Source organism: Haliotis rufescens, unplaced genomic scaffold (genome assembly GCF_023055435.1).
Source record: "Haliotis rufescens isolate VD_foot unplaced genomic scaffold, xgHalRufe1.0.p SCAF_2, whole genome shotgun sequence".
In the NCBI taxonomy this organism is placed as follows: Eukaryota; Metazoa; Mollusca; class Gastropoda; order Lepetellida; family Haliotidae; genus Haliotis; species Haliotis rufescens.
In genome coordinates, this window is record NW_025963890.1 from 27,528,811 (window position 1) to 27,544,606 (window position 15,796).

At 39.0% G+C, this 15,796-nt stretch overlaps 1 protein-coding gene across 4 annotated transcripts in view; it reads left to right on the forward strand.

The window, feature by feature from the left end:
• The window catches only part of LOC124110926 (nuclear factor 1 X-type-like), a 334,632-nt gene that overhangs the window by 159,542 nt on the left and 159,294 nt on the right, over positions 1 to 15,796 (forward strand). For all 4 annotated transcript variants that reach the window (XM_048399803.1, XM_048399804.1, XM_048399802.1 and 1 more), the window contains exon 4: positions 11,310 to 11,369. In XM_048399803.1, the coding sequence (XP_048255760.1) occupies positions 11,310 to 11,369 (60 nt within the window). The remainder of the gene's footprint in view (positions 1 to 11,309; positions 11,370 to 15,796) is intronic.

Below are 15,796 nucleotides of genomic sequence, written 5' to 3' on the forward strand. Positions count from 1 at the left end.
ACCTAAAATTGGAGGCTAATCCCATTAGACAACTGGATTTGGAAGTTCGTCAGAGGAGGAGATGTGACGAACAGCTTGGATATGCATGATGTATATCTACAATATTCCATCCATCCAGAATTCAGGAAATTCCTATGATTTGCGGTTAACAGGCTCAGATACAATCGAAGGTTTTTGATTCACTCAGTGAAATCAGAATTTGTACCAGTCCAATATATCGTCTACCTCAGATTCCATCTGAACAAGGTAATCATAAGTCCACCGGTAGAGCATTTATAAAAGACATTACAGATGATAAACAAGGCATTGGACCATTGGTTTGTTGTTTTACGCCACACTCAGCAATATTCCAGCTATATGATAGCGATCAGTAAATAATCGAATCTGGACCAGACAATCCAGTGATTGATATCATGAGCATTGATCCAGGCAATTGGGATCGATGACATGCTTCAACCAAGTCAGCGAGCCTGACCACATGATCTCATTAGTCGCCTCTTACGACAAGCATAGTCGCCTTTCACAGGAAGCATGGGTTGCTAAAGACAAATATTCTACCCCGATCTTCACGGGTCAAGGCATCTGACAAATCCAATTGCACCCTTCATTAGTGTATGTCTCTGATTTGCAATCTGACATCTGTACAAGAGATGACTATCAGAGGAAGATTGCAAGTTCTCACCATTCAGGCATGGTTGAACTCTTCAACTTGGAGACCATTATACTATTCCCATGATGTTTGATGGGGGATCTGAGATGGTGGACTTTCAAACAGGATGACATGAAAGGAATACCACTAATCTCCCCATCACCTCATCATCATTTATACACAGATGCATGAAACTGGGGATGGGGAGCCCAAATGTATGACCTGTCAATTCAGTGGCAACTTTACATTTTCGAGATGCAATTGTTGCTATATGCAGTCAAGGCTTGGAAAGTCCAACTATGCCAATTATCAATTCTGACAACTCCACAGTACAGTCATGTCTCGTTAATGCGACATTGGCTTTATCCGACACTAATGATGGAACCGATTAAATCAGTGCTATTTAGACCCAATAATCCGACAGTCTCTCACTCCAACTCTGACACACCTAATTTGCAACAAATTACCGAAATCACTCAATAATCAGTCTCGTTAATCTGACACAGTGATGAGCATACCGTGTTTTGATGCGAGATGAGTTGGCTGTTTGCTGCATATTACAACGGCTACAGACATAAACTTACTTATCAATAAATGCTTTAAATAACAGGATTAACCACACTTAAATTACTTCAATCTCATCCGATCAGATACAAGTTCTGGCTTCCGCTGAGAACCTCCCATTACAGGTCACACCAGGAAGTCTGCATTAGCCACTAAGAGAGCTGCTTTCTTGAGCTTTGTGGCACTAGTTTCAAACTGGTGACTTCCATTCTAGACTATGCTTTTTAAAGAATTTTGAATCAGTTATACAGCCCATAACAGTAGTTTTGTGTTAAGGTTTAGAGGTTGCATGATTAGAAAACATATTCCGCTAACAATGTAACATAACAATATGAATATATATATATATATTTTAATACAACATGTTTGTATTATTATCTATCGTGTAGTTAATTAATTAATTTCGTTTATCTGACATATTCTTTATTCCGGCATAATCGTGCAACCAGACATGTTGGATTAACGGGACTTGACTGAAGTGTACTAATTACAGAAACAAGGAGAAACCAAATCAGTTACCTTAATGACACAGAATACACAATTGTATACCTTGGCAGGCTCAATCAGCTGCTGCATACAAGTTGTCAAATACCAGTGAGACTCAATATTTTAAAGAATGTCTCAACAACTTGAACAAGGGAGGATTGTGATTACTGATTGTGAACCACAGAGTGGTCTCTCAACCCAGAATTCCTTGGTTGGATAACATCATAACATCAAATATATATGACTATGACATCATAATGGGACGGACCTCACATTGATCTATTTGCCACATGTCTCAACAACAAATTAACAGTGTATGTAAGTTAAATGCTGGACCCTCAAGCTCTCCTGGTAGATGCACTATCCATCCATCCATCCATCCATCCATTGGATGGGAATATTTGTGTATGTGTTTCCCCCCCCCCCCATGAGTTCAACTGCAGAAAGTCATAAGGAAGGTAGAAGATACAGAGTGCATCATCATCATCCATATAGCTCTGTTGTGACTGGCATGACCTTGGTGTCCCAGACTAGCTCTACTACTCATGGAAAACTCAACACTTGCCAACACCGATCAAATGTAACTTTCGACAATCTACTCAATCTGCATCTTCACACTTGGAAATTATAGTGGACAAGATGTAAGCCTCTCTGTAGTCCATGTCAGCATCAGAAGCTATAGCAAGATCTTGGAGACATTTATCTTCTGCAATCTATCACCACCAGGATAAATTTTCCAAAGTGTTATTTATCAGTGGTTTTATCTGCCTTAATCATAGAACCTTATGAACACTTAAGCAAGCCTTCCTTGAAGACTGACATTTTATTATCCATGGCTACAGTGGCTAGAATATCTGAGCTACATGTGTCAGACATCTCAAGCCTCGTGCATGCAAAGGACTGGAGCTCCATTACTATCAGCGCTTTCTTTATCAGAAAGAATTTGTGGCCAAGAATCAATCCATGTTTACAGGTATATTTGGCCATAGATATTACAAGATCCCAGCACTCAGCAGAGCTGTTGGAACACCAAATCTTTATCTTTATCCAGTCCATGCTCTCTGCTACTAATGGCAACACAGTTGCACAGGAGAAGCAGGAAAAGATGCTTTATCTCTTGAAAGACAGAATCGGGACAAGGATATGTAAAAGGTAAGTTATTCACATTTAGTTTTCATTTAAGTTTAGACCAACTCTGCCAATGTTTAGTTCCACTGTACAACAAGAAGCTAGATTGACAACCCCTCTGTTTGGATCTCTTAAGGCACATGAAATCAGCATTATGAACCAGCATGGCCTCCTGGACTTCAGTGTCAGTAGTACAAGTCAGCAAGCTGCCAATGGAAATCTCAACTTGCAAGGGATCTTCAGTCTTGGGCCAGTAATGTCAAGCAACCGATTGTGTCCCAGTTGCCTTTCCTCCTTCGGAAAAACAAAAGTGGTGGGGGGAGTTTTTCCAGGCTCATACAACCTTATCATGAAAGAGTTAAGACTTGCATAGGGACCTCTTTTTAACCGATCAGAATTAAGCATTCTTCTGTGATATCTTTTCATTGTTATCCCCCGCCGCGCGAAAGCGCGAAGCGGGGGATATAGTATTCACGACCGTCCGTACGTCCGCCGTACGTACGTCCGTCCGTACGTCCCACCTGTTTGTTGCCGCGATATCTCAAGAACTAAACACTGGATTGTCTTCATATTTGGAACTATGGTGTATATACAGACTCCGCAGACACCAGTCGGTTTTGGTGACCTTGATCCCATTTTCAAGGTCACAGCAGACAAATCTGCTTTTAGAGTTGGAAAACGGTGTTGCCGCGATATCTCAAGAACTAAACACTGGATTGTCTTCATATTTGGAACTATGGTGTATATACAAACACCGCAGACACCAGTCGGTTTTGGTGACCTTGACCCCATTTTCAAGGTCACAGCAGGCAAATCTGCTTTTGGAGTTGGAATACGGTGTTGCCGCGATATCTCAAGAACTAAACACTGGATTGTCTTCATATTTGGAACTATAGTGTATATACAGACTCCGCAGACACCAGTCGGTTTTGGTGACCTTGATCCCATTTTCAAGGTCACAGCAGGCAAATCTGCTTTTAGAGTTGGAAAACGGTGTTGCCGCTATATCTCAAGAACTAAACCTCTCGATTGTCTTCATATTTGGAACTATGGTGTATATACAGACACCGCAGACACCAGTCGGTTTTGGTGACCTTGACCCCATTTTCAAGGTCACAGCAGGCAAATCTGCTTTTGGAGTTAGAAAACGGTGTTGCCGCGATATCTCAAGAACTAATCGCTGGATTGTCTTCATATTTGGAACTATAGTGTATATACAGACACCGCATACACCTGTCAGATTTGGTGACCTTGACCCCATTTTCAAGGTCACAGCAGGCAAATCTGTTTTTGGAGTTGGAAAACGGTGTTGCCACAATATCTCAAGAACTAATCGCTGGATTGTCTTCATATTTGGTACTATGGTGTATATGGCGGGGGATATTTCGTCACTCTGTGACAAATACTTGTTTACCCATGTATAACCTTTTAAATGAAATATGATATTTCAGAAAACAGAGTGAGTTACAGAGCCTTATGACACTATTGTTTAGCTTACCCGACTGAATGTGAAATAAGCTTAAGTTGTGGCACATTTTCCATTGTCTGTCTATCCTGGTTTCTGTCCTTACTTTCTGCATTTGTGAAATCCTCTGACACTATAAGGCCAAAGGAGTTGAAACTACAAGGCCAATGCTATGAATGATCCCAGTTATGGAGTTTCTACAAAATGCTCACAGAATTCTGATCCAAGTTTAAACTCTGCACCATATTAACAATAAAATGTTTTGTAATTTAGCCATTTCTGCATTTATCATTATGAATAAAATATAGTCCCTTTGGAGCTCAGTATAATGCTTATATATATATATATATATATATATATATATATATATATATATATATATTTATATATATATATAAACACACATATATATATATACACACATATATATATATATACTCTTCAAAAAAAGAAACTTGACACTGACTTTCAAAATGTAATATAATGCATTTGTTTCAAAATAGGACACAGAAACCAAAATTGAAACACTGTTTGAAGATCAATGTACACAATGTTCAAAACATTTATCGTGTCACCAAGACAGACACACGTACACGATACAGTTAATGTCACAGGGGTACAGAAAATGTCAGTATCGGTTGTGCCCACCACGTGCATCAATCACCGCTTGACACGGACGACCCATAGATGCAATCAAGTTGTCAATAACACGCTGTTGGATGTTCTGCCATTCATGCTGAAGTGCATCAAGAAGCTCCGAAAGTGTTTGGGGCGGTAGATTCCTTCTGCGAAGGCGTCGATCCCACAGATGCTCAATCGGGGACAAATCTGGTGACCGGGCTGGCCAAGGTAATGTCTGGATGTTGTTGTGCTGTAAGAAGTCCTGACATCCTGACAAACACGTGCAATATGGGGTTGAGCGTTGTCCTGCTGGAACTGTCTTCCATGAACGTTGACGTGAGGAAGAACGTAAGGCTGTAGGATCAAGTCTCTGTAACGCACACCTGTCAATGCACCTGCCACATACACGAGAGGCGTCCTACCACCGTGATCAATTCCAGCCCATACCATGACACTCCCGCCGACAAATGGGACAACCTGCTGCACACAGTTGGGGGCGTAACATTTACCCCGACGTCTGTAGACACGTGCGCGCCCATCAGCACGTGTGAGTAGGAAACGGGACTCGTCAGTAAACAGTACATTTCTCCACCTTGCACATGCCCATCTAACCCTCTGTTGGCACCAAAGCAGACGGTCCGCCAGATGACGTGGGGTCAATACATGGCGTCGATCAGGTCTTCGTGCAAAAAGTCAAGCCTTCCTTAGTCTGTTGCGTACCGTTTGATCTGATATTCTGCGTACCTCAGGGATCGGTGTGGTTGTAGACGTGGCTGTGGTAGTGAGGTCTCGGAGGTGTCGCAGCAAGATGCATCGATCTTGTGCTTGGGTTGTCACCCTTGGTCTGTCGTCAACTCTGTTGGTGTTGTTGTGTCGGGTCCACAGTGCAGAGATTGTCTGTCTGGATACGCCAAAGTGCCTGGCCACTTCTGTCTGTCCGTTGATGTGGATTTTTATACCCATTCAGCAGGGGGGCCTGCATGCCTAAATGCAGGATTCTGTGCTGCACGTTTTTTACAGGTGGTTGCGATTGGATGCAGCTGTAAAATTGATCCCCAAACGCTATGTTGGTTCTCATTTAATGTAATTATTTTAGATATTTGGCAAAAAGTGGTTTTACATCTATGTGAAGTTTCTTTTTTTGAAGTGTATTAAAATATACAGTATTTGTAAAGTAACAGTGTAACATTTACGATTGAAATGACAAATCTATTAATACATTCTAGAGTTCAATTTGGGTTTTATCAATTGGATAAACATTTGTTCTTTTTCCAGTCGCAGCTGCTTGTTACTTGTATACAATTTATAAAACGGAAAAATAGTAAATTTCACGTTTCAGCAATCATCAATGTGTTTGCTGACACCTAAGCATCGAACATCAGGGTCTCTAAATCTGCTGTTTGTGTACAGTGACTCTATCTTTTATTCCATGCCGGTTTCACCGATGTAGTTTTCGCCGCATCCCGAAAATCTCATAACATACACCACATCTTTGCTGCGGCAGTTCATGTCGGCTTTCACATTGAAACCCTTGCCATTTGCAAAAAGGAAAGTAGTACCTTCACTTATGATGTTACACGTGCCGCATCTTGGTGTGTTACATCTACTTTCACATGGTACACTCTCTGTACAAGAATATTTGGATGGACAAAGAATTTGCTTGAGATCTTTTGGTTGCCTGGTACTTTTTATAATTTTAAATTTATTCAGTCCTTGTTTCATTTTATCACTTTGCTGTAGAATTGGGAGGTTGTCCCTTATGACTGGCATGATATCACAGTTATTAGGATTGAAGGTGGACACAAACGGTATAATTTGATCGCCCACAGATTTTTCATTAGGTTTCAGGAGAGTATGTCTTGGAATTTTTAATGACTTTTCTATAGCGTCATTTATGACGCGAAGCGGATATCATGGCTTCCTGAAATACCCCATCAATTCTTTCAATCTTAAGTCTCTTTTATCCGTTTCCGACATGATGGTACATACTCTCCGCGCAAGTGAATACGTATATATATACATGGAGGGCTATTTTATCAATGCTCTTTGAAAAACTATGTACTTTGAGAACTCACTGTTTCCAACTGGTCAAGTATAAAAGTGATTAATCTTGAACTTGAGTAATATTTGTTACACTTATCCCCACTTGTTACCATTATTGGAATGTTCTTAGAAAGCTGAAGGTTGTGAATGACATTAGAAACCACTGAACCAGGAAGTTATAACCTCACCAGAGATGCCATCCATTACACTTTTGGCATAATAATTACGCTTTTGAGCCTACAATTATGCTATTAGGTTTATCCTCTCCAAATTACGAATTTGACATTTTCTTCACAAATTATTTACATGTATAAATATCATGGGGAGCAAATTGTTAATGCACCGATCACGTGAAGCATTCTACCATGTCTACAGGGTGCTTATTGCATGTACACCAATATTTCATAGGAACTTGAAACACCACATTGTCTTTCTGCAACATAGTTAATATTGTCACATCGTGAGTTTTGTGAATGTGTGGAGCTTTGACCACATGTTTCCGATGCGATGTTTAGTTTGCTCGAATTAAATGCTTTCTTAAGTGATTTGCCAGAGTTATTCAAAATGCAATGTGTTCCTTTAAAATGTGGCTCTGATATATGTCACTGACGAGGTTGTCGCATGCTGTTATGGCACTTCTATTTTCAGAGTACTTTTTCGATGTTGATGTCCATTTTTTTCCATGTTTGGATTGAATTTCAATTTTGAGGTTTAGTCATATTTTACCATACAAACTTAAGCAGAGTCATTTTTTCTGCTTATGAGTTTTATCGCCCTGTTTTTGAAATACATGTAGTGCAGCTAGCGTTAATGCATGTATACCCATGCTTCATGTTACTTATAGGCCTAACGAAAATGTCGAAGCGAAAACTAGCCCCATGGCATGGTAATCTTAACATTAATTTTTTTCACTTACCAAACTGATCACTCCAAAGCTTCATTTTTTAGGGGTGGCATCTCTGCTTCACATGCCTCCTCCATTCATGCCCCCAGAATTTGCTCAAAAAGTTTGAATCAGAGTATCAATATGGTGAGGTAGCCGTAGGTACAATGTGTGAAGCCCATTTCTTGTGTCCCTCCAACAGTCCAACATGATATCTGGAATATTGATAAACGTGGCCTTTGCTCACTCATAAGATGAGACCCAAACAATGAGTCACGTTGAAAAAAACTATTTATGACCATTATTCAGCCATTTATTTTCAAAATGTAAAAACAATGCAAATCATTTAGTTTGTAGTAGGCCTCAACATATATATACAGTTTCTCTTGATGAACTTTTTTGTTTGACCTTTGCACTGGTTACTCACACTCTACACAGCAGTATGGAACCATTTAACCTTACATCTACGGGTCAGCATACAGATGTCAAAACTACACGGTGTGGTAAGAAGAGACCAGCCAGGGGGGGGATCTGGGGGTTGTACCCCAGATGTGGGCAAGGAGTGTTCCACTGCTGCTTTATGGAAACTCCTTGCACTTCCTGGACCAAGTTATGGTAAAATGATTCTAAAATCAAGCTAATGAGTTAGTTAGACTAACATCTAGCCTCTAAAATGAACATATTTTACAGATAAAAACAGTTGTTAAATTGTAGTTTGAGAAATATAAAAAAAGGAGCCCAGAGACTCTCTTCATCTGTTTTTAAATTATAGTTATGAAATATAATAAAAAGGAGCCCAGAGACTCTCTTCATCTGTTTTTAAATTATAGTTATGAAATATAATAAAAAGGAGCCCAGAGACTCTCTTCATCTGTTGTTAAATTGTAGTTATGAAATATAATAAAAAGGAGCCCAGAGACTCTCTTCATTTTCAGATACTGCAGTAATCTAGACCTGCTGTATATTATAGACTTGCATGGGCTGTATTTGATTTATTTGCTTAAGGGTCTGTCTGTATGACAGACTAAAGTACTCACAGAAATGGAAAAAAAACCTGTTTTTTCGATCTCAGATTTTAAATAAATGCAGTTGATATACAAAATATATAAATATTAGAACAACTCAATTAGTACTAATTGGGCCGTGTCACAAATACAGCGTATCAAAGGTTTTTATGTCTTTTTACACGTAAAAGTGTGTAAAAATATGAACAAAACAGACTATTGTGAAACTGAGCATAACCAGGTGTTAGTAGATCAAGGTGAATGTCCATGACCTATGACACCTTGACGACAGGTGAAAACAGGTGCTTGAAACCCACGTGCATGTCATTTGTCAGTGGTTAGTGATTTGTCCGTGGCATTGTGGGATAGTGAATCATTGTCAAAATATCAGAACGTAAAATTAACATATTCCCTTCTCAAACAACAACTTACATGTCATTATTATTATGTACATAAACATAGCTGTTATTTTTATTGTTGTTTTGATAACTTTTTTCCAGGCTAATTTGCATAATGCCTATAGCCTGTTTCTGCCATGTCAGTTTGGACTTAGTTTTATTTTTGAATGTTGAAAGTGCCTACAAATTACCTCCTGTAAAGTACATTTTGTATTGAGCACTGAGATTGAACTAGCAAATCCGCACTAGTACTTTTCCAGTTGTTTTGTTATTTCGTATTTACATCTACGTAATGCTTTGTGTCGATTATTAAATCCAGCAAAACAGTTTTTTTTCATTTCCATGAGTACTTTAAGTTGATGTGGAATCTGGAAAGTGAGTGAGTGAGTGAGTATGGTTTTACGCCGCTTTTAGCAATGTTCCAGCAATATCACGGCGGAGGACAGACTTACACTTCCTTCATTGAAACAGCAAGCATATCACACACAGTTGTTTGCTCCCTGATCTGCCAACAGTACACAAGGACTATTATAGCTTGAAAGGTCATTTAGTCATGACCATACAAATTGTCTGGAGTAGTTTACCTGACATGGACTCCAGTAATGATTATGCTATTGACATTGGAGCATATATAAACTGGTTCATGGTGGGTGTCAGACATGTTATTCTGCCTCTGGATGAATCATATGTTGAAGTCCAATCTCCATACGTATTGACTAGGTCGGTTTACTACATGGACAGCTTGATCGTATTGTCCAAAAGCAGGAAGAGCTGATCACTACCCACGATGGCGATGATGTCTACTCAAATAGTATGATTTCACAGACAACTCCTATCTCAAGTACGGACATTGGGGGTTTCTGAACAGACTAAAGTTGGTTCCTGGTGCTTCCATTTCAGGACTCAGGACAGGACATTGAATCTAGATTCGTCAGAATGTCATCTTCCTGATTCAGAATCAGATGTCTCATTTTTGGTTTCCTTTTGGCTATGGCAGCAGCGGCCAGTTTCTCTGAAGTATATGCTCTTTACTTCTTGGGTTTTACGCACATTAATATTGGGAGTTCCTGTTCTATCTTTGAAGTACTGTACTCTCTGTTAACTATCCAGGGTAGTACAAGATGTCAGAACCCAACTATCCCTCAGGTATATTCTGGGCTGCCAATGATGTAATAGAGGTAGGGTATTCGTAAGAGCTATCAAATAATAGTGATGGTTAATAATTCAAAGACTACTACCTCTATTACATCAGAGTAATACTGGCTTCTAAGATTAAAGTATGTGCAAGGTTTTGTTCTGTTTTACACCTAATACCTAATAGTTCATTGTCTGTAATTTTGCCAGTGTTTGTTGGCAGAATGACAGGATTTGTTTGTGGAGATCTTTACTGAACTAAGTGTACATTTCAGTGTTAAGGTTGTAATTCGAATTTAAAAGAAATCATCCAAAATAGTGAAAGTGTTAAAGCATCATCATCTTAAAAACTTCAGGATTCAGAGAGCTGATAATTTGATAGGATGTGTAGCCCTGTACTGAATTCAGATTTTCTAAAAATTAAATAAAAATGATTATGAGAAGCTTCAAAGCTTCTTTTAGTCATCACTTGCATTGTACATCTTCCATCTTAAATGCTGTACCAGATACAGTGGTACTTTCTTTTTGTTGTTACTAGAACGTTGAATTTGTTTCATGAATATAACATTTATCTTTCAAACAGTATTATTAACATACGAAATCCCTGTAACAGTTTCCTTAATTGGTGGCTCAAGTTTTCACTACATATTTTTTCAGTTTGGAATGTTCCTGGTGAGCGCATTGCCTGGCACTATTATTTCACATCAATTGATGTTTCATGTGAGCTTATGTTATTGTGTGTACATTAGTAGTGGGACGATATACTGATGCATTGGTGGATCGTGATTTTTTGCTTATCAATCACAATTACACACTAAGTAAAAAGTATTCATTGCTCCCTTAAATGTATTCTTCAATAAATGTTACACCAAGCACTATTTTTTAATATTGACTGTACAATATTTTGAACAAATACCTTGGCTTTCTTTTCCAGTTCCAGATTCGCATTCAGATTACAGTGAAGTGCCAATGAATGGAGATCAGGATATCAAAGGTAAAAATTATTCATTATATTTCATTTGTTTCTCCTCATTTACTACACTGTCTCACAGTGTTACCTTGTCTTAAAGGGGAAGTGTACACGCAAAAGTTATTTCTTTCTTTTTCTGAACAAAACGCAATTTTAGAATTAGTTAGTATCTGTGTTTGAAAATATGCACTCATTATTTCACAGTGAAAGTAGGAAGCTCACAATAGTGTGAAAATGATATGCCGTTATGAGTCCTTCGTTTTTCGAGCTAAACAGGCCTGAGTTATCCCCCTTAGATTATGATGTAATTGGTGCCAATTCAACTGGGTCCCTGTCTATTCTCAACGCAAAAGATATCAAGTACCAGTTTGCGGTAAAACAACATGGCCTACGACACACTCCGGCGCAGTGGTGACTCAGCGTAACACAATGCTAGCTGGCATCTGAGACGCAAGAATCACACACCTGTACCTACACCACGTGAAGCGGCTCTAACAAAGCATGATGACGTCATAATGTTTATCAATTGGCACCAATGACGTCATATTGCAAGGGGCATAAGCCATGGTGTTTTTGTTATGGAAATAGAACACTTGGTAAATGTGAAAAATATAAATAGCTTTAATGCGAAAAATATGTTGATTAATTATGATATTTTTATATTTTTGTCTATGACACTTCTAGGTTAACACTTTTAATGTGGAAAAAGTACAAGAAAAATAGGTTCATTTCCGTGTGAACTTGCCCTTTAACCATCTTGGCACCTTGTCTTGTGTCTATACCTCTCTCCATCCAATCATTATTATCTTCTGCCATGAAGTGGGAGGGGATATTGGAATGGGTGCTGTCCGTATATCTATCAATCACATTTTGTTTCCAGGGATTGTTCAATATTTCTTGATCAAATCTTCACAGGTATGAGTCTAGCCATAAACTTGTACCTTTTTCAATTCAGGAATTTGAGAAATCTTATTGTTTTCCTGGTTCCATAACAACAAATTGGACATAGGTTCAAATGTGGGTAAAGTTTGTTCCCAGAGTATTACTCAAAGTTCATTTTAATATTTTTGATCAAACTACTGAAATCAAATAATAAGTATCAAAGTAAAATAAATTGGTTAAGAATATCACAGTGACAGTGCTGAAACATTATACTTCGTGCTTTAAGCTTCATGTGTCATTTTAGTCATCAACTGTAATTTTTGCCATTGTTGGCGATGTTGTGAAAATGCAATATTTTTCATTTTGTGTGCCAGGTGTGGTGTTACTTATGTTTAGATTGTTTTTTCCAGAACATTGATCTTTAAGTTTTTAGGAATATTACATTGATGCTGTGCTGTTCTTTCACATGAAACACCACAGTGCATAGTATTATTATTCCTGAATTGATGTCTGAAAATAATTTCTATCATCACTTTTACCATATATCGCTGTGTATAAGGCGAGGGACAGAAGATGAGTTTTTGCCACAGCCGACTGTTCCTGTGACTTTGTCTCCTGTAAGTGACTCAAAAAGCGTAAAAAAAATTGGATTCAACTATAAATGACCCATGTGTCAAAAGTACACTATGAAGTCTTTGTCAAAGAAACTGAATGAGAGATCCTGTTGGACACCTCCAGGTGTCAGAATGATGTCTCACCATTCAGCCAGGCAGCTACCTTGCATCACTGGACCTGCAGGCTTCATATCAGCAAGCTCCAACATTGCCTCAGATTGGAATTTCTTAGGCTCTGTGGTTATTCACATTGATTACCAAGCCTATAGTTGCATTTATTCACGAGAAGGGGGTGAATTTCCTGAATTTCATTACTCAGACTATACAGCAACCAATAAACTTCTCTTTCTGTCCAAGTTGGGGTGGTTGGTCAACCTCATCCTGGCTCAAACGTTTCAGTTCATAGGAGGCCTCCTCCTGGTGCTGCAGGGGCCCAGTTGGCCCAGTCGTCTTAGGCACCGTGATTCGCTGTGCAGAGTTGTGTCCCTTGGGCACGCCAGAAACCTATGATTGTGGGTTTGAATCCCTATTTGCGCCGATTATGCTCATTGGTTTCACCAAAGTGGTTAACATCTGAGACCTGCATTACTTGGGGCTTTCCTCGGGGCTTTCCTCCCACATTAAGCTGACACGCCGTGATATAACTGGAATACTGTTAAAAGCGGTGTTAAACCCAACTCACTCTCTCTGGTGCTGCAAGACAGATTGGACAGGATGCATATATTATTCAAACAGGCATTTAACCAGAACATCTTGGTTCACTATTGGCAGTACCTGGTGGGCCTACTCACATCAGCACAAGTCACAAAAACAGGGGTGTTTTCAACTCATACTATTGCAGTGATATCTGCAACCATGAAGAGACTGCGCATCAACAGTCTGGAATTCTTACTGGCTTTTCAGTGTTGGAAATCCAATTGGATCAGTGCTATTGTTCCATCTCCTCATACAATGTAAAAGTGGCACACTTAATCAAACACATTTGATCAACACATTCAAGTCAACTACTGAATGGGACATTCCAGTGTTATGAGTTGATCCACAGTGTGCCATTGGTGATCAGAGCTTGTCATATCCCAGTGGTAACATATTGGCAGATGCACTGTGAAGGTGAGATCAGTCCATTCCCACCGAGTGACAACTGCATCCAAGCCTGTTTCAGTGGAGTGCCTAACATTGATCTCTTTGCCACGAAATTCAATGACCAACTTTCAGTGTTCATGTCGCCAGTTCCAGATCCACAAGCATTGGATCATGATGCATTTAAACTCTTATGGGATGGCCTGCATACTTATGCATGGCAGCCTTCATCACTATTACCTATGTTTCTGCAGAAGATCAGGGAGAAGCAGCTACTATTGCTGCTTTTGATCACACCGTTTTTGCCTTGTCGACTTTGGCCTCCAAAGACTTTTAGAAACCCTGCCTTCGAGCTACCAGATTGGGACAGACATCAATCCATACACAAAACAGACATATCCACCGAAAGTATGTTTGCTCCACCCATGTGGTTAATTGACAAGGGGTGTTAATGACCATTTGATGGAATCTATGGATCAGCTTTTTCTTGATTATCTGTTGTATTTAGTTGTGCATGTGCAAAATGGGAAGCATCCCTTTCTTGTGTGTGCTGGCAACAACATTTTGAAATGAGAAGGACATAATATTTTTTCTGAAGTTGTTTGCAGGACAACATTTGTTAGTCACACTGTAATTTAGTGAAGAAAAAAACCTAAGCAGACATCGTCCAGACATCGTCCAGTTGTAAGAACCTTCGATGGTTATGTTGGTAGCGTAGTTGGTGGATTCCAAATGGTGTCCTCTCCACCTGTGGTTGTTGTAAGATTGTGGGAGAACTGCAAAACTTGTGTTGGAAGTTAAGACACACTTCCTGCATGGAACATGCGAGATGCTCCCAGAGGTCCTCTGTTTCTCTCGTGAGTTGTCTAGGAAGATGTCGAAATCTCAGATTATTTCCAAGAAGAAAGTTGTTAAAGATTGTAGCATGGCTCATACAATATGACTTGTTTATCCAGACTCAAACTGCCATCTCTACAATCTCCGTTACATCCTCACAAATTAAGCAGATATCCTACTGACATGTACCAAACATTCGATCACTTACCAGTAAATAGCAACATTAGCATGTCCCCAACTCCCTGACAGTGTTTATCTTTGTTATCACTTCTGGTGTCTAGAGTTATCTCCCTTCGACCATAAGCACTTGTTGCTAACACTCCTCCCCCCAAAGACCTATCAGTATTCCATTCATATTAATACATTATCAAGTTAAACTTAAGTACAAGATACTAAGTACAAAGTCTGTGTATCAGAAACTGATTGCAACACTATTTATAACTCAATTTCTGTACAATCCTGATTAAGAAAATCAAGTTAAAGTTAACTAGAAGACATCGTTTTCACTATTCCCCGCCATGGGGCACATAAGAATTTTGTTTGTTCATATAGTTGTGGATATAAGCAGTAGTATAGACAATGACAGTTCTGGACCACTTCCACTGGAGCCAGATTTATATACCTATACCACTACTACAGATGGAGTTTTTTATGCCAAAATGATGATGCGATTCAACAATCATCATGAGATTAAACTAAATTGTAATGAAAAGGGCTCTAGCTCACCACCACTTGGAGCCATTTTCGAACCTATGAATGCTTCTATGATATAAATTTTTATAGGTAATGATGATTCTGGCTCACTGCCACTGGAATCAGATTTATATACCTATACTGCTACTACAGAGGGAATTTTCTATGCCAAAATGATGATGCGTTTTAAAGATCGTCATGATATTAAACTAAATTGTAATGAAAATATTCTCTATTATTTTTACTCATACGCATACCATTATTTTGAACAAAGTGATATTCAACATTTTTACTAAGTTCTTCGTTCATTTCACTAGGAGACCAGACTATATACACTTTTTCGAA